Source organism: Dioszegia hungarica (genome assembly GCF_025882075.1).
Source record: "Dioszegia hungarica strain PDD-24b-2 chromosome Unknown MKK02contig_8, whole genome shotgun sequence".
NCBI classification, from domain to species: Eukaryota; Fungi; Basidiomycota; class Tremellomycetes; order Tremellales; family Bulleribasidiaceae; genus Dioszegia; species Dioszegia hungarica.
The window spans coordinates 3,838,875-3,865,731 of NW_026515770.1; the positions used below are offsets into that span (position 1 = coordinate 3,838,875).

The following is a 26,857-nucleotide window of genomic DNA, read 5'->3' on the forward strand; positions in this document are numbered from 1 at the left end:
CATCATGCCGCAAGACAGGCTGACTCATTGGCGGTCGAAGTAGTGTTCCAGCTGTTCCGGACGCATGCGCAGGGATAGCCAATCTCGAGAGGGTATCGTACAGCTCTGGCCGAGATGCCTTTAGCTTCGAAGCGGTATAGAAGCCGTCGACGAGAAGCGACTTCCCGCCGGTACCGGGAGGTGGGTGTGAGAGCATGTGGAAGATCTGCAGGCCGGCGGGGTCGGTAAAGTAGGTGGTATCGGTATGAGCGGGCAGTCCTTCGGAACTGTACGCGAGGTCACCGTGCGACATGTTGGAGGTGAAGTCCCAGAAGCCGCCATCTGCAGAGTCAGCTTCAAGTTTTCCTAGAGGACCGAGGATGCATCAACTGACAATGTGTGTCGCGTATGGGCGCTACGGAGCGAATGACCTCTTCGGTCGCCTCTGGTGTAGCAGATACACCATGAATGAAGCAGAAACCAAATTTGTGCTGGAAGATCAGCTGTCTATAGACTGATGGCGAAACGTAGGTATCCGGCTTACAACTTGGTCCAGCAGACTCAGTATGCCTTCACTCCTTGACTCCGTCGACATGATCCGCTCACACTCGACGCTGGGCGGGGCAGCTGCGATGTCTCGGTTCCACTGTTTACGCCTTTACCCTTCAGCTTAGTGTCTCTCAACGAATGCACAGTAGGAGCAGACTGACTCTTCTCGCTGTACTGCTATCAGAGGGGGATCATACGCCGCCCGCTGAAGAAAGTTGAGGGGGAAGACCGATTCGTGAGGTTCAGCAGTCGACCAAGAAATCTTGACTTCTTGGCCGGAGATGTCGAGCTGCTGTATTTGAGGATTCTCGGGGAACTGCTAAGTCAGCTTTGACCACGTTTGCAGACCTCAGCCAGCAGAGACACGGATGACACACCTCAGAAAGAGTCTTTAGGCGCTGCTTTGTCGCTGGGTGGAAACACCTCGGACATCGGCAATGATCCAGCAGGAACTGATTATCACTGCAGGGGTATGAGCTCAAGGGAACAATGGCACCCTCACAAAGTCGTCTCACAAAGACGTGGAGCCCTCTTTTGGCCATGTGAGGGTCACAGCTCGCTCATTTCTGTCTGCCTTGACAGGAGTTGTCGATGTAGAGCTGTGCTGCCATCTCCTCACAGCGGATCTGCGGACGTCTCGAGGGACAGTTCGACTGGCAACGGGGAACTTTGGCAGTAATACCGAAGCAGCTGCTGAGCGGCCGATTTTGAACATGGTGTAGCAATGATACTGTCGAGTTTCCATCTCTTTTCTGCTACATGGTGTCCCCGGTTACTGTTTTGGCCGGTGATACCCGCTTTGAGGAATGAGTTGCACTTTCAGGATCTCTGTACTACTCCGTGATCAGTCACGCCTTGTCCAGCAGTGACATCATGTCTCGATGCAGGTTCATCGCTCAGATACATAGAGATACACTGATCAGAAGGATGACCGGATGTACAGCTACCCGGACGATGGCAGGATGCCTTGCTCCAATAACAAATACCAATCCCGCCAGGCCGAGGAGCGTCCATCGCAAGTATCTGCTTCTCCTGGAGCTCGTCAGCCGATGTTCACTGGTTGTATCATAAGCAGTACTCACACAGCAAGAGTAGCCTCACTCGCTCGACCATACTGCACCAGCAGGAGAAAGAACAAGGGCGACATCAACCAAAGCAGGTTATCTTCCGATGGGAAGGCATGTTTCCAGTCCGCCCAGATGTATCGCCCCCAAACGGGTAGAATGACCGCCTCGAATGGTAGAACGAAGGTCAGGAGGTAGGTTCCTGTCCGAGCGAAGGAGGAACGATACGTCCCGTCCTCGCGAGGTACCGCTCGCCAGATGAGGATGAAGAGTCCGAGTGAGATGAGCTGATGTGGGAGGTACAGGCTGAGGAGGAGGGTGATGAGCGTTTGGGCGAGGATGATCATGTATGCGGGACGTCTGTAGTATCAGCTCCGTCGAGTATCAAGTACCGCATGTCAGATTGGTTGCTTACTGAGGGGCGAGCATGAATGCTGTTTGAGCTGAAGGTGTAGATTTGTCAGTCGAGACCGTTGGCCCGCTTTGAACAAGTCGACTCGATACGCCTTCGATCGCGAGTATCGCCAGACCCGCTAGGCCCAAGGTCCATACTGCGAGCAGGAGAGCGAATGGTATCGAGACGACGCTATCCCGTACACCGACGAGCGAATGCGGAGCGACAGGCCAGCTGCGCCAGAAGACCTGCTGTATACGACAAGCAGCAGTGAGGTAGATCAAGATCTTCCATGATTGCCTTGTAGTCATGTCCAGCGCGGCCAAGATAGGCATCGGACCTATTCGTCAGCAGAAACATACGTCCGTACTCACCTTGTACCATTCTTGCGCAGACCAAAGCCAGCCATCCGATTCCCCACGTCAAAGCCGCCATCCGGTACCGCATGACCGCTTTGGCCAAGCTCGGACCCCATGCTATCGACGCCGAGATGCTCGTGATGGGACATGCCTGATCTTGGGTGACTTCGAGCTCGATGCCGGGAGTGCAATCATGCGGAACGAACGGAGCGCTGATCAGGTGATTGGAGAGGTAGCCAATGCGCTTAGAGCCTGCGAACAGCTGGGACTCGGTCAGGCCATTACAAGCGTAAGTTGCCTTAATGACCGGCGAGGGCCCTGATACTTCAGCTATGAGGTTTGTATAAGCATCGTATGCTTACCTGTGCAAGACGGAGTGTGATAGTCTAACCTGTAGCTGAGGAGTGCAGCATCACGGATCGATAGATGCAGGCTGAACCGCAACGGGGCGGGCGCTGAAGGTTCTGATATTAGCTTCGCTCGGATCTTCACTCACCTGCTTCCCAGCTCAACCCATCCAGCAGCTTTTTCGGATGCGACGATCCATATGCCAGCACCTCAGATGCTTCCAGCTCCAGATACCCCATAGCTGACTCCAGCTGAACCTCGAGTACGCCGGCGACATCTTCCAAACCCACGCCTTCTCCGACAAGAGGAAACGGCCGTGTCTCATCCCGCAGCCAGGGTATACGAGCCACATTCCCTCGTACCTCCTTGCACTGCCCGTCGGATCGACAGTGAGATATCAGGGGCAGATCTGTGTGCCCTAACCTCGTTAACACAGCCATCGACCTCCCGGTGACCGGTATCCTGTGCTTCTCCCCTCCTCTGTTTGAGACCTTCCGATCCGCCACCTCGTCCGTCAACCACCGCTTGAGCTTTCCTAGCTTCCCCTCCCGATTCTGCACACTCGCAGTCTCCAGCAGCGCCCGTGCGACGGCCCACCGAATCTGATGACACCACACCATCGCCTGATGGTCTACCGCCGTCCACGCCCCTGGCAGACCCGACGTGAAGACCGTAAATCCATCTCCCTCCTGCAGGTCTGGCGCCCCGAGCGCACATGTATCAGAGACGACCTGCGTGTCCGAGATCCCTCCGCAGAGGGATACAAGCAGCGCCGAAGGCCGGGCCAGCTGACATTCTGCTATCTCGCGGTAAATGCTCTCGGTGGTCAGGTCGAGTGGGGCGGGCGATATCGTATGTGGAGTCGCCATCGTGAGGATTAGGCTGATACTGTCCTCCTCGACCTCAGGGGAGATGGCGGCTAGGCGAGCGACGATGCCGCCCATGGAGTGACCGAGGAGGATGACGGGCGGTTGGGAGGCGTTAGGAGGGTAGAGGGAGCGGATATGGGCGATGGCGGCGGAGACATAGGCTGCTTGTTGGCGGAGTGTGGGACCGTGGAACGCAGAGAACTCCTCGTTGAGGTCGACTGGGACATCAGCTCCAGCCCCTCCAGTAGGAATTATGAGTCCGTGAGCTCAGCGTACCGGTGAAAAAGTCCAGCTTGGTCGTTCCGGGCGGAAGGTCATCTCCCCTTGTCTCTCCGTAGAATTGCCTCGAGGCGGACGAAGCAATGGACCGGACTTGGGAGTACGATCCCGCGTTTCCAGGGATGAAGAGGACAGGAAGACCGCTCGGCTGAAGCACATCAACTCCCTTCTTTTCAGCCCACATCGGTCAAGACGCACCGTCTCCTCCTGATCCCATCCTTGCTCGCGGTACCAGAACAGCCTATACCGCCGCATCGGCGTCTCCTTCCACGGTATCTCGACATACGAGGGCGTCATCCAGCTCATCTCGCACCCCCATGTGCCGGAGGTAGCGAGGTCCTGGCTGAATTGGCGGAAGGTGATCCATGTCAGGAGGATAGAAATGAAGGACGAGGCGAGGAGCCAAGGTCGGAGTGTCATTTCGATTGGGCTGCTCTGGCCTGGGCTCTCGGAGATGAGAGCTGAGGCACAATCGAGGTTACCGGTTCATAGCTGGCTGTAAGGCCATAGCAGCGGAAGAAAGACGTGTCAGAGCAGATTGAGAGCAGAACCGCAGAACTCCTCGAGATTTGTTATTTATTGATGCCTCCACCAGCGCGCAGCGAGCCAGCAACCTTGCCAGGCGAGGCGAAGCCAAGTGAGCCCTGCATGGACCCAAGACTCGTAGCAGCTACTGATTCAGAACATGACTATAGATGGAAGTATGATGGCATGACCTGCACAGTGTGTCTCCTTGATCATATTATGCTATTTCTGCTGTGCTCTCCCTTACCACCCCCCGCACCTCCTCCTTCAAATCACGTCAGACCCCTCTCATCTGCCACCTGCGCATAGCATCAATCTACCACATCTTCCTCTGCCCCCTCATAATCTGCTGTCCCACCGCCCCTGCACCATACGCCTGCCCCGGCTGTTGTTGCTGTGGGGTCTGCGGCTGGCCCGGCTGTTGTTGATGATGCCCATGTCCATGAGCGTGCGGGTGCGAGTGAGGAAGTGGTGATTGCCCATACACAGGACTGCTCTGCGCCGCGAGATGTCGTTGTGACTGCTGTCCCGCTCCGACCGCGGCGTAGTATCCACCTTCGCCATATCCCGTTACAGCCTGGCCATGCGTATAATCCCCATTCGCACCCGGCTGAACTTGGACCTGGCCTTGTGGTTGGACCTGCCCAAACCTCCCTCCGCCCACCGCAGCGCGCGGTCCACCTTGTCCCGCGGCCTGAGCCTGGGCTTGCGCTTGCGCCTGCACCGCCGCCTGCGGTGTATACCCGTACCCATACGCCCGCTGGTACGCCGCCACCTGCGCTTGCTGGGCCTGAGCTTGGGCCTGCTGCACATACGCCTGGGCATATCGCTGTTGTTGCGCCTGGGCGAAAGCCGCGGCTTGCGAGTAGGCGTACGAGTTTTCGGTGGCTTTTGGGTCGGGCAGCGATGATTGCTGTTTGCCGGTGTAGCCGTAACCTGGCGATGGCATCGACGCGCCAAAAGCAGCAGGGGACCAAGGGGACGAGAAGCCGCCGTTGGGCCGAGCGGCGAGTGCTGCGGCAGAGTACGGCTCGGCGGAGCCGGTCGGGCTGGGAGCATAGGCGTACCCGTGCGCATTGGTCGGAGGGCGCATGAAGGCCCCGTGAGACCCAGGAGAGAATGGCGAGTTGGAGGATTGAGGGTAGCCGAGTGCTGAGCTGGAGGGAAGGGGCATGGCGGGGATTTGCTCAGACGAGGGGGTATTGAGGGAAGGGTACATGGGCGCTGATGAGTCGGACTGGGCCGATTGAGCCGACGGGGCAGAGACGAGGGGAGGAGGAAGGGGAATATCGGCGATAGTGCTGGGTACGGGGCGGGTAGCGTCGGCTGACCCAGCGAGATCCCATACCGACTTGATATGGTCGTGCTGAGTCGCACTGCGCGGAGTGGAGCGAGACCAAGGTGTTCCTGCACCACCTGGAGAAGACGGTTGACCGCGGGACGAGCCGGCACTGAGCGATGGGGGCGTTTTAGGGGTCTAGCAGTCAGCTCGTGTGCTGTCATCACGTTGATTAAAACCACCCAGCTCACCTCGGATCCGGGTGTCTTTGAGACATCATCCTTCTCATCCCCTCCCCACCCCTCGCCGACCGTCTCCAAGCTCATCTTATTGACCTCATCCAGCAAGCTGTCCCCTTCCAACTCAGACGAAGCCATAAATCTTACGCCCGGCTTGACTTCAACCGGACGGGACCGAGCGATCGGGCCGACCGAGACTGCCTCCTGGGCAAATTGCCCCTCCTTCTCCGCCTTGGCAGCGGGCGACGATTTGACAGGCGATCGAGGCTTCTTGATCTGGGAAAGACCAAGAGCGGAGGGGTCGGCGCCTTCCGAAGCGTCGGGCGATAAGTGGGCAGTATCGATCGATACTGCCGGAGGTGCCACCGTCGCCGCCGCAAATGCGGCCGGAGTAGTCCACGTCGATGATCCCGCAGCTCTATCGCCACGCTGCCAGCCATATGCAGGCTGAGTGGGCGCCATCAGGCTCTCCGCCGACGACGGGGGCGGCATCAACTCCATCCCGCGCAGACTCTTTACAGGCGACATGGACGACTTTTTCTTCTTCCGCTCGAACGGTTCCAGCTTGCGTGGGGAGATTGAGACGATCGGCGCCGAGTCGAGGGGTCGTCCAAATCGCTGCTGATAGATAGGGCGGGGGAGGAGTTGGTCCGCCAGTATAGTATTTGGGGGAAGATCCAGAGGAGGCTGGAAGACGAGGAGCCAACCCTGGGGGTGTGAAAGGGGTGTTTGGGATGATTTGAGGCGGGCGGGGGAGATGGTCGGTCGGGGAGAGTGGGAAGAGGGGAGGCGGACTGTATATGTCCGCCAGGCGGGAGGTGGGGAGCGTGGTGGGTGGGTGTGGGTCACGTCGAAGAAGTAGGGGAGGGGCGGAAGGGTGGGTTTAGGGGGTTGCGATGGTGCTTTGGGCGGAGAGCGGGTGATTTGGGCGATAGCAGCAGCGGGGGCCGCTGGTAATGGGGCAGGGGCAGGCGGAAGAACAGACTCGATGATGGGAGGAGCAACAAGCCGAGCCTCAGCCATAGCAGCTTGTATCCTCGCCAACATGCTGTCGAATCCGCTGTCTTTCCGCGGCGGCTGGTCCGACTCGGGCAGCATTGCTTGCCCAGGTAGACGAACCACCGCCTCTATCAGCGCCGGCACGGTCGCTGACGGTGCAGCAGCCTGAGGAACCACAGGCTGAGGTGCTTCCGCCTGTATGTGCGGTGGTGACGCTCGAGCAGGCTGGGCCTGGATCGCCTGTTGGAGACTCCGCTCGGCGTGCGCATGAGCTTGGCGGATGGGGTCCACTCTTGGCTGAGCAGGCATTGTTGACTTCTCCGCCACAGCTGGAGGTACCGGGCCGTTGGCCTTGGGTGGTTCTGCCGCGCTAGAGGTCGGCCGGGCCCGCCAGGAGGATTCGACCTGTCGAGAGGGTTCGGGCTTCGGCCCGGCGGGCGCGGGTGCGAGGACGGGTGGAGGAGGCGCGGACGTGCTTGGAGCCAAGCCGGGCGGTGGAGCTGGTGCCGCAGGCATTGGTCGGCGTAGGATTGTGGGCGGTGGCGGTGGTGGAGCAGCGACAGGTGCGGGTGCCGCAGCTGGTGCTGCCGGCGCGGCGGACTTGATGCCCAACCTTTCTTCCAGCTCCTTTGCCTTTCTCTTTGCTCGTTCCATCGCCGCACTCCGCTCTGCCTCTTCCGCCAACCTCCTCAGACGCGCCCGTTCCGCCGCCGTATGCATCTCGGCCGTCTGCTCGTCCACCTTCCCTCCTGCTAATGAGGCGGAAACGGCGGGTGGCGAAGTGACGCTTGGCTGTGTGGGTGGTGGTGGTGCTTGTGATGATGGAGTTTGGGTAGGCGGAGGAGGGCGGGGTGCAGATTGTTGGGGCTGAGCAGCTTGTTGTTCCCAAGTAGGACGCGAAGGGAGGTTTGTCGTAGATTTGACGGGAGAACGGACAGCTGGTCGCGTAATTTCCCGCTCGGGCACAGCTGATGGTGCTGGCGCTGGCCTGCCCATATCCCGGGGCATGCTCCAAGCAGGCCTTCCAGCCGCTGCCGGTGGCGCCGAGCCCATAGCCCGCGGTGCCTCCTGCTGCATCCCGGCCATATGGGGCGGTAACGCCCGATTCCCGGGTTGCTGCTGCTGATGTGGCGGAAGCGCTCGATCCAGTATTGACGGTCCAGCAGCTGTAGGTGGTCGGACAGATTGGTCGCTGTTCCGAGACATGAGCCGGGTAGGTGCAGGTGGTGGAGCTTGACGAGGTAAAGACGGTTCGAGCCGATTGGAATTCGCGTTGAACAGGACGCGTTCTTCCCGACGCCCGGCGATTTCGACGGGGGCTTTGCGTGGCCAGCTCCGGTCGAAATCGTCTGCTGCAACGTAGCGCTCGGGCTTGGCCGCCGGAGGTGCTACATCGATGGGTGTGGGGAGAGGGGGTAAGTCCGAGCCGTCGCCGAAATCAATCACGTCGTCCCCATCATCGTCGTCCTGTCGGCGTCAGCTTTGTTCCAACAGAGGCAATCTGTGTCAGAAAACTTACGTCCCAGCGATGCGCCGAATCGAGGTGCGTGAAAGCATTCAGACTCTTCAATAGCGCCTGATTATGTGCCGCCTGTTGCTGCGCCGCCAACTGCGCCTGCATCTTGCCTATCTCGTCAGCCAAATCCCTCCCACAGGCGCTCGGGACTTACCTTCCGCAATCTCCCTGCCTAATCTAGACTCTCCCTCTGCAATCTCCCTTGCCGTGGGGAAATCCCTAGACATCCCTATTCTTGACCTTCCTTCAGGAACGACCGACCTCCACGCTACCGTCTTGGATGCTGCTGATCCCTGCGCCTGTCCCTGGCCCTGGCTCGTACTAGACGCCATATTCCCTAGAGACCGCTTTGTCTGCTGTGTGGAGGTCTCGGACGTCGTCTCGAGAGCTGCGGCAGGCTTGGCCCATGGCGATGCGGATGACGATGCCGAAACGGCAGGAACGGGGGGAGTGGAGGATGCGGATGATTTGGCGAGAGGGGCGGTGGTGAGTGTTGTGGATAGGAGGCGCGATGAAGAAGATGAGATGGGTACGGGAGAAGCGGAGGGACGGCCTGACTATTAGCTATAACTTGCGCCATATGAGAAGCCGACATACCGTTGAGACCCAGTTTTGTTCCGGGAGAGGGTACAGGAGATGGCTGAGCCGTCTTGGACAGGAACTTCTTCGTGACATTGACAGCCGAGAACTTCTTGGGCGCAGTGACGGCGCCAGGGGGTGGTGTAGAGGTCCGAGATCCAGGCGTGTCGGTACGGACGATCTCGCTGGCCGGGTGAGTCTCGTCTCCGCCATCCTGTCCATCCTTGTCTTCCGGTACCGCACTGGTACTCTCATCCTCCGCCTTCGTAGTCTCCACCTCCGTAGCGCCCTCCTCTGCTGCCTGTGCAGCCGCAACGTCGGCTGAAGGGACCTCCGCTGGTGCCTCGCTTCCTTCGGCGGCTCCTCCTGCCAGTTCTCCTTCTCCAGCTCTATCCGCCTGAACCTCCTCCGCCGGTGCGGCTATCTCCACAGCCGCCTCGGACGCCTCCGCCCCGCTACCCTTCTCCGCGGCCGTGCCTATATCTTCTGTCCTGCGCTCAACCTTTAGGCCGTCGACGGGTAAGTTGGATTCCGCATTGTCGATCAGGGCAGTGTCCATCTTGCGATCCTAACTCGTCAGCTATGATCAAATCCCGCAGATAGTGCTGCTCTGGAGCTCACATGAGGTATAAAAGTCTCCAAGCCAGACTATAATGAAAGCGAAAGGCCAGAGAAGGACTCGACCGAAAGCGTTGATTTCGAGCTTTGGACGAAAGGAGGTGCGTGAAGGCGATGCCAAGCTTCGATTTCCCGTATTTTCGATGGATTCTGCGCGGTCCGGCCCCTTCTTGGATACCCCTGTGAGTGTGTGATGTATGTATGCTATCCAGCTATGGAGTGTATGATGAGATAGCCTCGAAATCTATGAGTTAGCTCAGAGCGAGCGAGCGATCAATGCACGGGATCAGCGGGATCAAACCGGTTTCCCCGCCTGCCTGGCCCAGGCTCTCCACGTGGCGAGGGTCCATCTTCGATCCGATGCAGCTGCAGCAGCAGAGGTCTCTTTCGCCCTATACCTTGTCCATCACCAGTAAAAGCACCTACAATGGCAGCAAGAACAGCGATCATGTCGGCGAGAATCGCAGCGAGGGCTGTACCTCGATCAGCGGCCGTTTCTTCAGCGGCTCAGGCATCGAGGTCATTCCGCGCCGCCGCTATCTTGCGAGAGGGTGCGTTGATCCCTCCCCCGCCTACCTCCTGACATAGGACCCTATCGCCCAAGCCTTAATGCTGACACTGTAGCCGCACCCCAGCCAAAAGTTTCCGAGACGCCCTTCTCCGAGCCGGTCGGGATCAATCCCGCCGACGCGACCCGCGATCTGTCCTCCCCGCTCCATCAATACGGGCAGTACCTCACCACCTGCCTCCCGAAATACATTCAGCAATTCTCCATCTACAAGGACGAATTGACGCTCTACGTCCCTCCTCAGGCGATCGTCCCGGTGATTCACTTCCTCAGGGATCACACCCAGTGCCAGTACAAGTCCATCATGGATATTACCGCTGTCGACTTCCCCACCCGGCCGAACCGATTCGAGGTGAGCTAAAAGTCGTCTGATCTCGGCCAGCCCAAGCTCACGTATAGGTCGTCTACAATCTTCTTTCCGTGGCGCACCAATCCCGGATCCGCGTCAAGACATACGCCGATGAAGTCTCGCCCGTCCCCTCTATTGTCGGCCTCTTCGCCGGTGCCAACTGGTACGAGCGGGAAGTGTGGGACATGTACGGAGTCTTCTTCTCTGGTCACCCGGATCTGTACGTACAGCTTCCGTCTGCGCTGTGCGTTCACAAAGCTGACACCGTAGCCGTCGTATTTTGACCGACTACGGATTCGAGGGCCACCCTCTGCGGAAAGATTTCCCGCTCACTGGTTACTCGGAAGTGCGGTATGACGAGGAGAAGAAGAGGGTGGTGTATGAGCCATTGCAGTTGACGCAGGCGTACCGGTGAGCTGAAAAGCGATTGTGAAGGTCTGCACCAGCTAATACCGTAGAAACTTCGCCGATGCCGCTTCACCATGGGAACAAGTCGGTTCCGGTGACCCGACGCACCAGCCCGGAGTAAGTGACATTTTCAGCTCGCGGGGTCTCGATCACGTCGGGCAATAGGGACCACAAAGCTGATACCACAGAACTTCAAGATCCCTCCTCCACCGCCACCTGCAGAGGAGAAGAAGGACGGCAAGAAGTAGAGGATCAGCAGGATTTGTATGCAGACTGTCGAGGAAATGTGGCGTCCCCGTCGTGCCTGGATTGCGACGGAAAGGCTGAACTGGGGTCATGACGTGCAATTCATCTGCTCCGATAGGTCCTTTCTCCCGTTTCGTCCCCGTCATCCTTTCTTGCGAGGGGTGGAAACTTCGAGCGCGTATCACAGGCTAAGCGGCTATCTGACAATATCGAGCGCTCAGGGCGTCCTCTTTCTCTTATCCACACCATCATCACTCCCCATCTGAACCCATCCAACTTGACCACCACCACCACTACTAACCTGGACTTACCACTTCACCACCCTTTACCACCCCGCCTCTCAACCCAAATGCTCATCCTACTCACCTTCCTAACCACCCTCACCCTCGTCTCCTCCGCGTACCTCCCCTCCCCTTATCCCTCCGCAACCCCCTCCCCCTCCCTCACACCCAATACCACACCCACCGCCCTTCCCGCACACTCTGCCCGCCCCGCCGGCCCCACTCCGACCCTCGCGCCGCGGTGCGACCCCAACGGCGGGAACTGCCAGTACGGCGGTACAGCCGTCGCTCTTCAGGCTGATACGGTCACTTCTACCATTCTTTCCGTTACGAGTGTGCCGTGTTATTTGACGACGACAGTTATTGATGAAAAGACGGTCGTTCAGACTATATACAATACGGAGACTGTTACGGAGACTGTTACGAAGGAGGGCAAGGTATGTGCATTTCCCCCACTTATCTTGCGTGGATTGGGTAGGGTCCAGTACTGATACTCTAGGTCTTCATTATCCAGTACGCACCCACGCCTATCCTCAAAATGACGGTCGTCCCCAAAGTTATCCAAGTCACAGTCGACATGCCCTCCTACTGGCTCGAGAGCAGCGGCGTCGCCGGCTACTCGACAGTCAAGGAAGAATGGTCCACCAAGGCCGCTGACGGGGGATGTCCTACTTGCGGTAAGCCCCAGCCCCAGCCCCAGCCGGTACAGGGCGGACCCGGAGCCGCTCCAGCTTGGGTATACGCCAGCGCCAGCCCCGGCGGATCACGATCAGGATCCGTACCCGCCGCCGCCGGGGTCGGTCAAGCTCAAGGAGGGGATGGCTGGGCTGTCGCGGCCGGTGGGAATGGGCAGCAAGGCGGTGTTGGCGCGACATGGGGTGATGGTGGACAGCCGGGACAAGGTCAGGTCCAAGGACAAGGCCGGGCGACATGGTATAGCGCTGCCTCGCCACGACGGAGTGCGGATGCGTATCTTGGCTTTGTCTGTGTGGGTATGGCGCTGGGAGTTGTGGTATGTGGGGAGCTGCTTCATTTCCTTAGGTAGCACAAGGAAGTGGGTTGTAGGACACACATGTACCACCCACGAAAGAGGTAGTTCCGTTGACGTGCATCACGATGCGATTTAGTGATGAAAGCACTACAGTTTTGGCCGCTTTCATGGGGAGAACCACACTCGTCCGACCGTCGTTTAGAGTGGCTAGATATATGCAGTATGATGATATACAGCGAAGGCTGAGATATATGCCTTCAAGCTGAAGATCGATGACTCCTCCATCCGGTATTTCCCCATCCCCCTACCTGGCCCTCCCTCCCGCTCGATCCCCTACAGGCCCATCTCCTGACACACCTTGTACGCCGCAATGTTCTGCCCGATCTTCTTGGTTGATCTCGTTGCCTCATGTGAACTGGACCGTCAGCCCCCTTTCTCCCTCTTCCCTCCGCTTCCCTCGAGAGACACACTCACTACATCTTCCCATCCTTATCATGCACGATACACTGCGTCGTCCACGCGTCCGTCCCCGCCCTACTGCTCGTATACTGCGGCGCGGTCTTGTGATACTTTGTCATGTGCTCATTCAACCTCGCCAGCGCCCCGGACGCCAGTTGATCCAGATGCGAATCGGCATTGGCTCCGCTCGACTGATCGTCCAGGCGGCGCTGTTCCGACTTTATCTCGGCGAGGAGCCAGTGGCAGAGGGGAGCGAAAAGGGGTTTGAGCCAGTAGCCTAAACGAGCGAAGGCGCGGCCTTCGGCATCGCAGTATGCGTCGGAGGATACCGTGGCAGAAGGAGAGGAGGCGGACGCGGTAGGGAGGAGGTAAGAGAGGTATAGTGCCGCGACGTAGGCTTCGAATAGGTTTGCTTGGATCTTCTCGCCTGCGCGGAGGTTCCATACTTCAGAGGCGGAGGCGATGATACGTTGGGGGAGACCGTAGTGCTTGGAGAGCTGGGAGAGGGAGAGGTTTGATACGAGGTGGCCTTTCAGCATCTATGGATCAGCGTCGACTCGCCTGGCTCAGGAAAGAAGCTGACAGTAGCTCCTCCGACCTGAAGATTTGGGTACAGCTGATGCAGCAGAAGCGTCGTCGTGACATCTGATTCATCAGCCCCTCATCTCCAGATTCCATGATGGGGAATACCCACTGATCAAGCTATCCCCCACATGCTCCAACTTCTCATTATCTTCTATCCTCTCCTCAGTCTCCATACTCGTCGCCTTTCTCGCCTTTTGCACCCAGCTCGAATGCGTAAACACCTGCCGTTCCAGCTCAACATCCTCTATCAGCGGCAGTGGCGGCACACCCAGATCAGGTAAGGGCGGCAGTCGATAATTGGCGAGATTGGTATTGACCGCGTTGGGCATGAAGGGTGGCTGGCCCGGGTCGAGCGGTTTGTATGGGCCCGGAGGGAGGGGGTAAGTTGGGGAAGGTGGGAGATGGGACATGCTGGAGGAAGAGATGCTAAGGCGCGAGATGTCGATGTCGTCGGTCATGGCGGGCGAGTGGCTTGTGTGTGGGTGCGAAAATCTGCAAGCTTATGGAGACGGACGAAGAAAGTTCAGATGGTGTGTGCAAAAGCGGACGCGGTCAGCCGGGGCAAGCGGACAAGTGAGGAATGTGGTGGATGACGGCATGCTCGTGGCGCTTGCTCGGCCTGTACATGTGGACTTCACGTGCACTCAAAGATGCTACACTCGGCTGCATCCCGTTACTTCATCTACCATGCGCATCATCCAGCGTCGGTGTCTGGCATGCATCTGCTCACATGCTGAACGCTCGTGACGGTAGAAGGTATTCAGGCCGTCATCCAGCGTCCCGCTTTGCAACAAGTACAAGAATGCATCCTTCTCGTCTGTTTCTTTACTTCTGATCTCTGCTGCACGTCCCTCACTACCTACACATCGACGGGGAAACCGCACTTGGCCGAAAGATTGACATGCACGGCCTTGACCTCTGCGTCTATTAGCTCCTGCTGTAGCATGCGCAGAAGGATAGGACATACCGGTATAGTTCTCGAGAGCGTACTCGCCCAACTCGCGACCAATACCCGACTCCTTGAACCCACCGAACGGAATCTGGGGGTGGAGCTCGTTGTAACAGTTAATCCAGACGGTACCCGACTTGAGCTTGCCAGCGACGGTGTGGGCGCGCGAGAGGTTCTGGGTGAAGACGGCCGAGGCGAGACCGTAGTTGGTCGAGTTGGCCTCCTTGATGACTTCCTCTTCGGTGTCAAAGGCGGTCATGACGACGACGGGGCCAAAGATCTCCTCTTGGACAATCTTCATGTTGGAGGTGACGTCGCCGAAGATGGTCTGGCTGTCAGCCAGAATCCAGGCGAGGACAGGGATGACTTACGGGCTCGATGAAGTATCCAGTCTTTCCGTGGCGCTTACCGCCGGTGATAACGGTCGCGCCCTCCTGCTTGCCGCACTCGACGTAGTTCATGATTCGGTCGTACTGGGTCTGCGAGACCTGAGGGCCCTGGTAGGTCGCAGTCTCGAACGGGTCACTGGTGGTCAGCAGAGTTAGAAGACATGTCGATGAAACACTTACCCGACCTTGAGCTGCTGGGTGACCTTGGCAAATTTCTGAGCAAACTCGTCGTAGATCTTGCGCTGGACAAAGATACGCGAACCGGCACAGCAGGTCTGACCGTGGTTGAAGCTGATCATCAGCGGGAGGTTGAAGCAGCCAGAGCGATGAGAGACTTACAAGATACCCTGAGCAGCGTACTTGACGGCCTCGGAGATGTCGGCGTCCTCAAAGATGATGTTGGCGCCCTTTCCACCGAGCTCAAGGGTGACTTTCTGCCTGATCAGCCTCACCATCCCCACGTAACAGGAGACATACCTTGATGTTCGACTTGGACGCCTCCTCCATGACCTTGCGGCCGACGGGGGTACTACCAGTAAACGCAACCTTGTCGACCTTCTTGGACGAGGTGATGGCGTTCCCGACAGTGGGGCCGTAGCCGCACACGACGTTGACGACACCCTTGGGCACGCCAGCCTCCTGGAAGATCTTGGTCATGTACGCGGCGGTGAGCGGGGTGAGCTCGGACGGCTTGATGACGACCGTGCAGCCCGCAGCGAGCGCCGGTGCGATCTTCCACGAGAACATGAGGAGGGGCTGAGTGTCAGCCAGAGCTTGATACTTGAGAGACAGGACATACGAAGTTCCATGGGATGATCTGACCACAAACACCGACGGGCTCGTGCTTGGTGTACGCAAACTTGCCAGTAGACTGCTCGATGGTCTTTCCGTGGATCTTGTCGGCCCAACCACCGTAGTATCGGAAAGTCGCGGCAGACTCGGTCACCTGATCATCAGCGAAGTCGGCTACCTATGTGACCGACCTGGACTCACGTCAAAGTACTTGGCAGCGGTGAAGGCCTTTCCGTTGTCCAAAGACTCGATGGAGGCTAGGATGTCGGCGTCACGCTCCATGAGAGTCGCGATCTTCATAAGGAGCTTGCCACGCTCGAAGCCGGGGGTGTTGTAGCCCCAGGTGTTCTCGAACGCCTCACGGGCGGCATCGACGGCAATCTCAACGTCGGCGGCGGTACCTTCGACGATGGAGCAGATGACCTCGCCGGTGGTGGGGTTGATGGTGCTGGACGGTCAGCTCGGGAATAGATGTGCGGCAAAGGGTCCGAGGGGAATGTCGGCGGGCGTGGGCGCCAGTCAGGCCGGTATAGCCCAGGATGGTCCCCAACCCTTGGGCCCAGACCCGGGCAGGCGCAACACGTCTACGTAGGGAACAGGCGAGTGGCGACTCACTCAATCGTCTTGCCATCCTTGCTCTCAACGTGCTCTCCGTTGATGAACAGTCCGAGCGGGATCTCAACCTCGCCCTTGAACGCGGCGTGGTCAAACTTGTGGGTGTAGGTGGGTGCCATTTTAGATTTTGTCTGTCTTGTAGAAGAGAGGTAGATGTACAGTTGGAAGACTAACGGTTGTGAGTCTTAAGCGGGTCGATGTAATTGTGCGAACAGCACCTGACCTTGGCCTTTATATTACCGCTAGCCTAGCCTTGCTGGCGATTGCATCTCCGCGGCCGCGGTAGAGTACCCGGAGTGATAGTTGTGCCGACGGCTGCCTCCACCTCCACCAAGCACACACCTCCGGCTAAGTTCCGGCCCGGAGTTACACCGAGGGTTTCTGAATTTTATCCACAGAGGCATGATGCCCGTGCGTCATAACTGAGCTGGAGCTGCCCAGCGCTGAGCTGAGCTGTTGAGCTGGACTCTCCCATCACCAGCCGCTTATACACTTGTCATTCCTAGGCTCCAGTAGGCAAGTAGCCAACACCTCATTAGCTCAGGATGGACCAGGTAAATGTCCCTGTCAAATCTGTGTGAGATCCAACTGACCCATAGTCCGCATTCCGCTCTCTCCTCTCGGCGCCCCGTGACCCCTCCTCCTCCTCTTCAGGCTCCAAGAAGGCCCTCGGCGGTGCAGCTCCCAAGCGCGGCTGGGGCATAAAGCCGAAGGACACCAAGGCGTATGAGAAGCCTAAAGAGCCAGTGGCTGAACGGCCAGCGTTTGCGCCTAGGGCGACACATAAGCGGATCTTAGAGGAAGGGGGGTATAAGGACCGGGCGGAGTTGAGGCGGAAAGGCGTGGATGATGAGTATAAGCCTGTGAGCTGATAGCTGCCGCCGTTTGTCCGCTCGGGCAAATTAGCTGACTTGTCTAGGTGGAGAAATTGCTGGAAGACTTTGAACGGACAGCCAAAGAGTCTGGGAAGGACGAAGAGGAGGTAAGCTGCTTTCCGGTTGCCTGGTCGCCCTTGCGATAGAGGAGCAAAGCTGACATGAAAGATCAAGAAGCAACGAGCATACCTCGGAGGAGATGCGGAACACTCCATCCTTGTCAAGGGACTCGACTACGCCCTGCTCGCTGCAAGAAGGGCGGAACTCGCGCAGGAAAACGACAACAATGCTGATGAAGAGCTGGACGAGCTGGTGAAAGGTGTAGGAAAGCCTGCCGGGGCCAAGAGCAAGAAAGCAAAGGGTGCTGAGGAGGACGGGAAGAAGGCAGAAGTAGAGCGACTGGGCAAGGGTGTGAGTCAACTTGCACGCATGTTCGAGCGGAGCGGAGCGTGACTGACGCGTACAGTTCAAGTCGATAGGCCAGAAAGAGGCGGAAGTAGTCTCCGGCGAGAAGAAGAAGAAGAAAAAGAAGAAGAAGGTTATCCCAGCCGCTGAGCCTGTCCCGGCGGTCAAGGAGGAGAAACCAGCCTCGACCGGGGCGAGCGCGATAGCCGGGCCTTCACGCCTACCCCCGACCAAACCTGCTCCGAAGCCTGAACCGGTCGAGGAAGAGGAGGACATCTTTGCCGATGCGGGTGAATACGACCTGAATGCCAACCTGCCAAGCGACGAGGAAGAGGAGGACGACAAGCCGACTCCGGCTGGTCCGAATCGGAACGCTGCGCGGCCAGCCTCTCGATCCCTGTCCAGGTCACGGTCGAGATCACGGTCATACGGGCGGAGAGATGTGCAGGACGATCGTAGGGCGGATGGAAGGAGAGATAGCCGGGATAGGAGCAGGAGTTATGATGAGCGGGATACGAGGAGTCGGCGGCGGGACGACTCGTACTCACGGTCACGCTCGAGAGACTGCTATGACAGTCGACCATCCGGGCGGGAATACCGTCGGAGCCGGAGCGACAGCAGGGATCGCTTCCCCAGCCGAGATGACCGTGGAGGAGGGCATGGCGATCGAGGCAGCTACGGGCGGAAAGGCACAGGCGGAAGACGAGATGGCGAGGAAGGCCGTCGAGGGGAAGACCGATATGCTCGCCGAGCCAGGTCGCCATCCCGAGACAGCTACATCGAGTCCAAGCGGCGGCGGTATGACTCCCCTTCACCTCCTCACCGCCGGTACGACGACAGTCCACCTCGTAGATCCCAGTCTGGCCGAGATCGATACACCTCACACTCGCCCTCATCCCCTCCGCGGCGCCGATCCTACTCTCGCAGCCCATCACCCATGTTCCGCGCTGCCTCTCCTCCCACCCGCCGCCGACGCTCCCCGTCCCGATCTACCACCCCTCCCCTCTTCGCCACTATCGCCCCGGCCCTCTCTCGCTCCCCCTCCCCCACCTCATCCCAGGAAGACGACGCCGCACCCCGCATCCCGCGCAAACTTGCCCCCCTCCAAGGAAGCGCGATCGCCGATGTCGGCGCCTTCTTGTCGTACGATAAAGACGCGGCGAAAGCGGACGAGAAGCGAGCCAAGAAGGCTGCGTGGCGCGCCAAGCAGGGATTGGGGCCGCAAGATGGGGCGCCGAGTGCCGAGGCGGGCGCAGAGGGCGAGTCGGAGTATGCGCAGAAGAAGAGGGAGGGGGGTGAGAGGATGAAGGCGAATAATGATTATGTCAAGATTATGAAGAAGATGGGGGAGAAGGCAGGCGGTAGTGGGGATGATTAGGATGAGTGGGGAGGTCTTTGACGTCTAGGATGGCGTGGAGAAGATGAATGCTGGTAGTATCTCTTGTACGTATGGCATTGCTATAGGCTACACTGATGATGAATCTTCAACCTATGTCTGACATCTACTCATCCCCAAAAGTCCCAAGAGTTTCATTCGGTTTGTATATCAAGAATGGCATTGGCGCTGTTTTGCTACATTCATCAGCACGTGTCCGCCTCGACGCAGATCGCAGCGTTTGCTAGGAGAACTCACAAATTGACGGCTAGATCCGCGCAGAGGAAGGGAGCACCCACACTCCCCTCTGTTCCGGTGAAGATCAGCCGATCGAAGGCGGGCTACCTCCAATCAGCTCTGAATCCGGTTTCTCCGCTCAAAGCGAAAGAAGAAGTGGACGTACCCCATAGAACGTATGGAAAGGGTACACATAGTCCGCCTCGACGCCTTTCCAGATCGGGCAGTCTGTATACGTGCACGCATCCTACGAGTCAGTCCCGACCCCCCAGCTCGACAGTATTACAGGTGAAGGCTTACATGACTCTGACCCGAGTATCCACCTTTTGCACCGCGGTTCATTGCTATCAGTGCCGAAGTGGGGGAAGCGACGTCCATGTGCGGTGTGAAGGTGATGATGATGTTGTATGTCCTGCTCATCAGCTCAAGCTCTCAGCACCGGTGGAATCTTTGCAGGTTCCACCTCACCTTCCGGCCGTAAAGACACAAGAATCCCCAGCGCCCCCACTCCCGCCTTCACAAGGACTGATGACGACCCGGGTGATATTGGTTCCCATACACGCAGAGAAGGCGGCGGGGGAATACCGGAATGCGTCTTGTGGTGTAGATGGGTCGACCGCTGCGGCGCCCATGGGGACATGTTTGGGAGGAGGCGGAGGCGGGGGCGGAGGAGGTGGCGGTGGCGGTGGTGGTGAGGGAGATGGGGAAGGTTCCGGCAGTGGCTCGGGGGAGGGCTCTGGTGATGGAGTAGGGGTGGGCGTGGGCTCGGGCTCAGGTTCGAGAGTGGGGGTCGGGGATGGTGTAGGCTCCGGCTCGGGAGGAGGTGGGAGGGTTGGCTCTGGTTCCGGTACTGGCTCCGGTGTTGGCTCGGGCGTAGGCTCTGGCAGTGGTGGTGGAGACGGCTCAACCTTTGGTGGGGACGGCTCCGGGACCGGTATCGTGGGTAGAACAGGTTCAGGTTCCGGCTCAGGCGTGGGAAGTGGGGGAGGCGGGAGTTCTGGGGTAGGAGTAGGGGTAGGCAGAGGTTCTGGCTCCGGCTCAGGGGTAGGTATGGGCTCGACGACCGGTACGACTGGCTCAGGAGTAGGATCCGGTTCCGGTTCCGGTACGGGCTCAGGCGAAGGAGTGGGGAGTGGCGCCGGTTCTGGTTCTGGCGTATGGATGGGCAGAGGCTCCGGCTCTGGCTCGACGATAGGGGTAGGGACCGGTTCGGGAACGGGGACGACGGGTTCTGGCTCTACTACGGGCGGCGGCGGCTCGACCTTGGGCGGTTCCGGTTCCGGTACGGGCTCAGGTGTGGGTTCTGGTGCCGGAGGAGGCTCGACGACCGGCTCTGGGACGACCTCAGGCGCCTTGACTGGCTCTGGCTCTGGTACGGGCTCAGGCGCGGGCAATGGAGCTGGTAGAGGTTCCGGTTCCGGTTCCGGCTCTGGCTCTGGGTCCGTAGAGGGCGGGAAAGCCTCGACGATCCCTGGCGTCGCCGGAGGGTCCGCGACCGGCTCAGCAGGAGGTGGTGGGACGACCTCCGGTTGAGGTTCTGGTGCCGCTTCTGTGGGCGCTTCGACGGGGGCTGGATCCTGTTCCGGTTCCGGAGGCGGCGGTGGGTCTACGCCTGGCTCGTCCACCGATGGAGGGAACGACTCCATAATCTGCCGAGCGGGATGTATGTGCGGGTGATGATCTGTAAATTGAAGAGACCACCGCGCTAGGAGGTTGCTGGGCTGATGACCGTGCGGTTGGGGCGGAGAGCCGGCGGCGGGGTGGAGAGCGAGGTGGAAGATAGGGAAGAGGAGGAAGAGGGGGAGGGAGAGGATCGGGGAGCGCATCCCGACCCAGTGATGATGGGTCGATGATCTGGTCGAGTTGCTCGAGGTTGATGCTATTGCCGAAGCTCTGAATGAGGGGTTAGCATCCCAGCGATTGTACTGGGGACGGGTTTAGCAAGATGCAACGTGTCAGTCGCGGCTCGCCTCATGACTAGGTATGTAAGCCAGCAAGCAGCACTATCATCAGTGAGCTCCACGCCAAAAGGTCGGTGTGAGAAGGTATGTCTCGGTGTTCCCACATGATGGGTCTGACTGAGACATCGCCTGGTTCGGATGTTTCGGCGTCCATGGCTCTTGGCTCGTCATTGTGAGACATGTAACCCGGATCCAAATGGTCGATAGCGATAGGCTCGTCATCGGTAATTACCAAGGCATCGAGGATGATGAGACCCGCACGGATGGAGGTAGTGCCGCCGAATGTTGAGTCGTCAGTGCTGCTCGATTAGACCTGGATGTCGGCCTGGACATACACACCTTGTGCGGTGGCGAGCGTACGCGTCAAGAGGAGCTGGGCTGGTCGGTCAACAGATACACATCATGACAAGTTATTATAGGTACTTATACGTCTAGGGATACAGTCGGGATCGTTGGCTGTCGGTCGTGGGGATCATTATACTTCGTGCCGATATCGCCAGAGGGAGTCGACAGGAGATGGCGGATGAGAATCGTCTGGGAGTCTATCCACTCGCACTGCAGCTGTCAGCTCTGGCCTGTATTGCGCTCTCGCTAAATCGCGGCGCCGGGAGCTGAACATACCAAGTGACCGGGACACTAGCGCACATGAAGGATGGGCCTGTCACTCCGTCCGTCGCGTTGAAGACTAGCCTGTCAAACGAGGGCTGCCATGTCAGCTTTCTCTGCTTACAGTCCGGAGAACTGAAAGGTTTAGCTTACAGCTCGTAGAGTCCGGAAGGGGTACGTGTACTCGCTCTCCACATTCGCGGACACCGGGCAGGGGGTATATGAGCATCCGCCCTATCCTGTCAGCTTGGACACATGAGGGATGAGAGTTGTGTGGCAAGCTCACGAAGCTCTGCCCAGAGTACGCCGTCTTGACCTCGCCGTTATAGCTCGCTAGTCCCACTCGCGGGTTGACGATGTCCGAGGGAGAGGTGTAGGTGAGGGTGATGGTGTAGTTCCTGCGGGCGTCACATTCTTGGTCGTCGATTCATCGAAGACACCGCTTCAACTCACTTGCCGACCGTGAAGACACATGCACTCCCCTGTGCCCCACTCCCACCCTCACACGGGCTGATCATCACGCGGGAGACATTCGTCCCTTCGCACGCCGAATAGAACGCGCTGATTCCAGACCCGTTGGTCCCGGGTGCCAAGCCAGTTGAAGAGGACGGGGCAGCATCGGTCGCTGAGGCAGAAGCGGTCGCGCTGGTCAAGCGGGAGAGGTCGGAGAAGAGGGCGATGATGGCTGACGCGCCGGCAAAGGCGGATGAGTCTTGACGAGGAGCAAGAGGAAGGTCTTGGTGGAGGGGGACGGAGATGACCGATGTGAGGAGGAAGGTGGCGAGAAGGCCGAAGATGGTGGTGGAGGGGTACATGGTGTTCGATGGGCACGTAGCAAGTGGAGATTGGATGAGGGAGGATGAAGAGAGTGGAGATGAGCTATATAGATAGCGCCAGAAGCGAGTCGGAGGTTAATGGACGCGCTTATTATCTAAGCTCGGACTAGCTTACTCTACCTCGGGGACGCGCCCGAGCGCGTGACGTTTCACAATGGGGACGAGAATGGCCCGCGTCCCGCTATCGATACACCCTTGTCCCTTGCCCTTTACCTATAATATGCAGCCTCTTGATCGTCTGAGCATACGAGAGGCCTACGATTGCGTCGTGTTCTACGGGCTCGATCATCACTGATCACATCACTACGAAATGGTACACTACTACAACCTATTTGGACCCAGGCCGCGGGAGAACCCGGACGACCGTGATCGTCCTCTCTAAATAGGCGGAAAGTCTGTCTACCTTCTCGAGCAATTTCTCGATGCGGTCCGCCGCCTTGACGTACTGCGCCTGCATCTCCGCCTCCTTCACGCCCATCCCTCGTCGTCCACGGAGTTCCGGCTCTTCGAACTTGTTGAACGCCCTGGTCAAAGCTTGGTGAGCAGCGTTCGCTGAGACGCGGGCTAACTTGAGTCAGCTCGGCGTCACAACATTCAGTGCAGAGACAGGTAGTAATGACTCACCGTTCAGGAGAGACTCCAGAATATCGACGCTACAGAAGTCTATTCCGCACGGGGAGTCGTACTTGGAGGGCATTGTAGTGGTTTGTTTTGAGCTGGAAGTGGTGGGGTGGGGGCTGGATGTGATATGTGAGTTGAGGTGTGGTGGGGTGAGAGTGGTGTCTGTTGGACAGAATGATGGTGGATGGAGGGAAAGTACAGAATCAGGCCGAACTGGACCGTCATATATAGTCGTCTCCGGGAAAAGGGGTGCCGCTCGCTCCGGGATTGGCGCCGGGTCTATAACACGCGTCTGGAGGACGGGGTCATCATGGAGCCGCATGTGGCAATGAAAAAGAGGGTGCTGTGCCCACCTCGCCTCACTTCCTGTGTGGAGGAAGGACGACCACTTCGGAGTCTATTCAGCCCATCAGTGGCGCATGTGTGGACTTTGTGATCCGAGGTGACCCCCGCAGCTTGATGCCGTTTCAGCCTGAAGGACGCGCTTTTTGCAGCCGCCCCGCAGGTGGCTACCACCTTGATGACTTCGGTAGCTCCAGTCCTGGAGTCCTGCCCGATCGCTGAGAGCTGACTGACTCCCCTCTGCAAGCCGCGGATGGGAGGGTGCGAGCGATTTTCGAGCACTACGATCATGTTTCAGATCGTGATCTGAAACACGTTACGTCATGGGCCACCGACTGCGTACGTAGCTGCTACAGTTGCTGTATACGTACATGGTGCAGTGTTCCCTTCCTTCTATCTTCGGTCCCTGCACATTGGTCAGATATCGACCTATGATACAGCTAAGATACAGATGAGAAGCTAAAGCCACCGATATTTCCCATTGATGAGGACATACGATCGCCGGATCTGCTATTATACCTTTCCTCCGCATGCCCCTCTGCCCCCTCAAAACGCGGTTTCTTAGACTGAATCATACACCCCTACACCAAGAATCTGAAGCCCTTCGCCATATGAGCAGCATCCTTCGCTGTAGTCCCCTCGAGCGCCGCAGCGCGAGTGATAGTGTCGTCGTGCTCGTCGAAAGCGCGTTCTCCCTCCGCGAGTCGCTTGTTTGCCGCTACCAGGATGCACCTGAACCAGAAGTTCAACTATGGAGAAAGTCAGCTACTCATCCACTTCAGGTGTTCTCAGGGAGACAGAGTCAAGGTCAGGGTCCGAAAGAGGGTGACTTACGATGATGGTCAAGCCAAAGCACGCAGTCATGATGGCGTAAGAGTAGGTGTAGCTAGGACCGAAGTTCGTTGGCCAGCAGTACTGTAGACCTCGTCAGCGGTGTCTTGTATCCTATGTGAGGTCCTACGGCTCACACTACCGATGATGTTCCCGACTTGCGAAAGAGCATTCTGATCAAGTTAGCACCCAGCTCCTCATTCCTCACAGTCCGCCCAAACCCACCATCAACGCCAAAGCGACCGCACGCTTCGCGGGAGGCCTCGGGAAGCTGCTCGCCATCCACGAATACATGATGATGTAGGCTGGAGCATGAGCTGGATACTATCGCAGATGATCGGGAAGACTTACCGGCGTAGGACTGCGCTTGGAGGAAAAGTGCCACGTATCGCCCGGCAACGTTAGTGGGACTTGTAGCTGCGCATATCAGCATCCATTCGGTTTAGGTAGAATCCAGCAGCCAGGTACCCATAGAGACAACGAAGCCGACGATACCGACCACGAGCGGCCAGCTGCCTTGTCAGCGTCTGGCGATAAGGAGTGAGTGGCAAAACTCACGTAGCGTGCCAAAACTTCTCCTGCGTTCGGTCCGAGTGCCAGGAGTTGATCAGCGAGACAATGCAGGAGAACTATAGGTCAGCTAAGACATTGTCTGAAGCAAGGAGACGCACCACCCATGGCGGCGCAGACAGAAGCAGAGTAGGAGTGGTGGCGTAGCCAAGAGTCTTGGTGAGGGTAGGGAAGTAGCTGTTCGGTCAGCAACAGCTTCAATCTCAACAGCGATCGAGGAGCTTACATGTTGAACGATAGACCAACGATGCAAGCCGTCAAGGCGATAGTGAGAAGGTACACCTTGTAGTCCTGATTAGTCAGCGGTGGGTTCTTGCTCTCATGATCTCAGAACTCACGGTGACAGCCAAGACAAACCCGGTATACCACTTGTCCTCTGATGAGTCCTGGTCCACCTCCCCAGTCTGACAGTCAGCACCTGCGATCATTCTCCAGGTCAAGACAGCTCACGTCTTCCAGCATCCGCAGCTGAGCGACCTGCAGCTCTTGCTTGGTGAATCCCCACTTCGTGGTCTGGGGAAAGTCCGGGAGGATGGGTATCGCAATAACAGCAACGAGCATGGTGATACCGCCTTCGACTATTATTGTCAGTACTGTCACACATGGGCCGGAAGATCGACCCACTGTAGAAGAGCCACCGCCAAGCCGCATGCCCTAGTGCACCCTGCAGATTGGCCAGGATACCCGCAGCAACGAGCGAGCCGAAAGCTAAGTCATCAGTGCTGGGTGTGTCATACGCTTCAAGTAGCGCACCATTTGAGATCAGGTTTCCACAGTAAAGCAGCGTGTATCGCAGCGAGATCTCATCACGCTTATACCACTTGCTAGCTGGATTAGCGGTGCTCGCAGCGGACGAAACAGACGCGTTAAGCAGCTCACCTCAGGATGAACAGCGCGCCCGGCAAGAACGCGGCTTCGACCATTCTGCTCATAAGCTCTATATCTAGGCGAAGGCAAGCTTCTCACCCCAAGAACAGTCGAGTGAGGAGGGCGCCGGCGAAGTTTTGGGTGACGCCAGTGAGCACGGAGATCATTCCCCACTGAGACTGTCAGCTCGTCACTGGCAATAGTAAAGGGCAGACTGACAAGGAGCATGGCAGCCGGAATGTACAGGGACGGACGGCCGATGTAGTTCTGTGGATCAGTAAAGAGTTCCCCGAGGCGGATCGCCTGACTGCAGCCCAGTACGCACCAGCAGCATGTTTGAGGGGACGTGCATATGTCAGCTAAGTTCCTAGGGCTATAAGATGAACATAACTTATCTGGAACAGGATATACCCGACATAGAGGATCGACAGAAGTGTGGGGAACTCCTGCCCTGTCAAGCCGAGGTCTTGCTCGAAGCCTTGCAGCCTGATCGGTCAGCAAAGGATCTTGCAGAAGTGGACCATGTTGGCTCACCTGGCTGCAGCAGCATTGTTTCGGTCAATGTAGTTCAGCTTTCATCAGTCAGCAGTGCCCCTCGACCCGACTGCACAGAGTATACTGACGATGTAGATCAGGATCTGAACGAGTCAGCTTACTTCCCGAGAGCGGTACGGCGACAGTGAGACTCACCAGAATACTGAACCTAGCATCCAGCTTCCGCTTGAGCCGCTTCTCAATCCTCATCCTCTCAGGCGTTCCAGGCGCAAATTCCGAGCTCGCTCCTACTTCCGCCAGCGCCGCCCGCTCATGCTCACTCATCATCTGCTCCCCATGCTCGAGCTTGGTGTGCGGGATGCCATTGGTCGTGTGCTGGTGTAGGTTGCCATGGCTGTCGAGTCTGCCGCCGACGTGAGCCGGATGGGCAGCCTCCTTTGCCTCGAGGGCGCGGTTCTGGGGGTGACTCATTTGGTTGTACTCGCTGTGATGGCGAGAATCGATCTGGCGAGATGTGGAGGAAGGAGAGGCGACCTTGCGAGCTTCTGCTTATACCTTTACATTTGCTTACTGCGTCTGTATCGAGAAGGCAGGCGTCATCGTCCCGC

General features: G+C 58.1%; 10 protein-coding genes across 10 annotated transcripts; 3 read left to right on the plus strand and 7 right to left on the minus strand.

The window, feature by feature from the left end:
* Positions 1 to 2,833: 2,833 nt before the first annotated feature.
* On the minus strand, positions 2,834 to 4,261 carry MKK02DRAFT_25284 (PGAP1-like protein-domain-containing protein; the record flags this gene model as incomplete). The annotated part of the gene is made up of 3 exons (XM_053087015.1): positions 2,834 to 3,780; positions 3,839 to 3,989; positions 4,040 to 4,261. 3 exons carry the CDS (start codon positions 4,259 to 4,261, stop codon positions 2,834 to 2,836), a joined length of 1,320 nt encoding a protein of 439 aa, XP_052946278.1.
* Positions 4,262 to 4,682: 421 nt separating this feature from the next.
* On the minus strand, positions 4,683 to 9,537 carry MKK02DRAFT_45206 (uncharacterized protein; the record flags this gene model as incomplete). Its single annotated transcript, XM_053093286.1, has 5 exons — positions 4,683 to 5,843; positions 5,897 to 8,350; positions 8,403 to 8,509; positions 8,554 to 8,952; positions 8,997 to 9,537. The coding sequence occupies 5 exons, from the start codon at positions 9,535 to 9,537 to the stop codon at positions 4,683 to 4,685; spliced, it is 4,662 nt and encodes a 1,553-aa protein (XP_052946279.1).
* Positions 9,538 to 10,023: 486 nt separating this feature from the next.
* On the plus strand, positions 10,024 to 11,169 carry MKK02DRAFT_37175 (uncharacterized protein; the record flags this gene model as incomplete). Its single annotated transcript, XM_053089581.1, has 6 exons — positions 10,024 to 10,147; positions 10,221 to 10,516; positions 10,564 to 10,733; positions 10,784 to 10,924; positions 10,972 to 11,038; positions 11,110 to 11,169. The coding sequence occupies 6 exons, from the start codon at positions 10,024 to 10,026 to the stop codon at positions 11,167 to 11,169; spliced, it is 858 nt and encodes a 285-aa protein (XP_052946280.1).
* A 347-nt stretch (positions 11,170 to 11,516) lies between these two features.
* On the plus strand, positions 11,517 to 12,493 carry MKK02DRAFT_45208 (uncharacterized protein; the record flags this gene model as incomplete). The annotated part of the gene is made up of 2 exons (XM_053093287.1): positions 11,517 to 11,885; positions 11,948 to 12,493. The coding sequence occupies 2 exons, from the start codon at positions 11,517 to 11,519 to the stop codon at positions 12,491 to 12,493; spliced, it is 915 nt and encodes a 304-aa protein (XP_052946281.1).
* Positions 12,494 to 12,772: 279 nt separating this feature from the next.
* On the minus strand, positions 12,773 to 13,941 carry MKK02DRAFT_45209 (ribonuclease III domain-containing protein; the record flags this gene model as incomplete). The annotated part of the gene is made up of 4 exons (XM_053093288.1): positions 12,773 to 12,854; positions 12,914 to 13,437; positions 13,482 to 13,543; positions 13,593 to 13,941. 4 exons carry the CDS (start codon positions 13,939 to 13,941, stop codon positions 12,773 to 12,775), a joined length of 1,017 nt encoding a protein of 338 aa, XP_052946282.1.
* Positions 13,942 to 14,342: 401 nt separating this feature from the next.
* MKK02DRAFT_37176 (aldehyde dehydrogenase domain-containing protein) lies at positions 14,343 to 16,347 on the minus strand (the record flags this gene model as incomplete). The annotated part of the gene is made up of 9 exons (XM_053089582.1): positions 14,343 to 14,401; positions 14,451 to 14,760; positions 14,804 to 14,957; positions 15,002 to 15,112; positions 15,161 to 15,255; positions 15,299 to 15,577; positions 15,621 to 15,767; positions 15,815 to 16,061; positions 16,229 to 16,347. The coding sequence occupies 9 exons, from the start codon at positions 16,345 to 16,347 to the stop codon at positions 14,343 to 14,345; spliced, it is 1,521 nt and encodes a 506-aa protein (XP_052946283.1).
* Positions 16,348 to 16,773: 426 nt separating this feature from the next.
* On the plus strand, positions 16,774 to 18,886 carry MKK02DRAFT_45211 (uncharacterized protein; the record flags this gene model as incomplete). Its single annotated transcript, XM_053093289.1, has 5 exons — positions 16,774 to 16,782; positions 16,828 to 17,091; positions 17,148 to 17,210; positions 17,272 to 17,514; positions 17,570 to 18,886. The coding sequence occupies 5 exons, from the start codon at positions 16,774 to 16,776 to the stop codon at positions 18,884 to 18,886; spliced, it is 1,896 nt and encodes a 631-aa protein (XP_052946284.1).
* A 124-nt stretch (positions 18,887 to 19,010) lies between these two features.
* On the minus strand, positions 19,011 to 20,946 carry MKK02DRAFT_45212 (uncharacterized protein; the record flags this gene model as incomplete). The annotated part of the gene is made up of 5 exons (XM_053093290.1): positions 19,011 to 19,080; positions 19,142 to 19,224; positions 19,287 to 19,367; positions 19,421 to 19,532; positions 19,589 to 20,946. 5 exons carry the CDS (start codon positions 20,944 to 20,946, stop codon positions 19,011 to 19,013), a joined length of 1,704 nt encoding a protein of 567 aa, XP_052946285.1.
* A 677-nt stretch (positions 20,947 to 21,623) lies between these two features.
* On the minus strand, positions 21,624 to 23,220 carry MKK02DRAFT_45213 (uncharacterized protein; the record flags this gene model as incomplete). Its single annotated transcript, XM_053093291.1, has 8 exons — positions 21,624 to 21,636; positions 21,703 to 21,785; positions 21,841 to 21,921; positions 21,974 to 22,085; positions 22,141 to 22,566; positions 22,639 to 22,736; positions 22,927 to 23,087; positions 23,148 to 23,220. The coding sequence occupies 8 exons, from the start codon at positions 23,218 to 23,220 to the stop codon at positions 21,624 to 21,626; spliced, it is 1,047 nt and encodes a 348-aa protein (XP_052946286.1).
* An 847-nt stretch (positions 23,221 to 24,067) lies between these two features.
* Positions 24,068 to 26,573, minus strand: MKK02DRAFT_27404 (major facilitator superfamily domain-containing protein; the record flags this gene model as incomplete). The annotated part of the gene is made up of 19 exons (XM_053087342.1): positions 24,068 to 24,235; positions 24,321 to 24,401; positions 24,455 to 24,490; positions 24,543 to 24,622; positions 24,669 to 24,734; positions 24,786 to 24,829; positions 24,876 to 24,946; positions 24,989 to 25,064; positions 25,114 to 25,178; positions 25,226 to 25,291; positions 25,338 to 25,465; positions 25,512 to 25,595; positions 25,641 to 25,711; positions 25,767 to 25,811; positions 25,854 to 25,927; positions 25,974 to 26,021; positions 26,141 to 26,240; positions 26,289 to 26,326; positions 26,427 to 26,573. 19 exons carry the CDS (start codon positions 26,571 to 26,573, stop codon positions 24,068 to 24,070), a joined length of 1,488 nt encoding a protein of 495 aa, XP_052946287.1.
* Between the last annotated feature and the right edge of the window lie 284 nt (positions 26,574 to 26,857).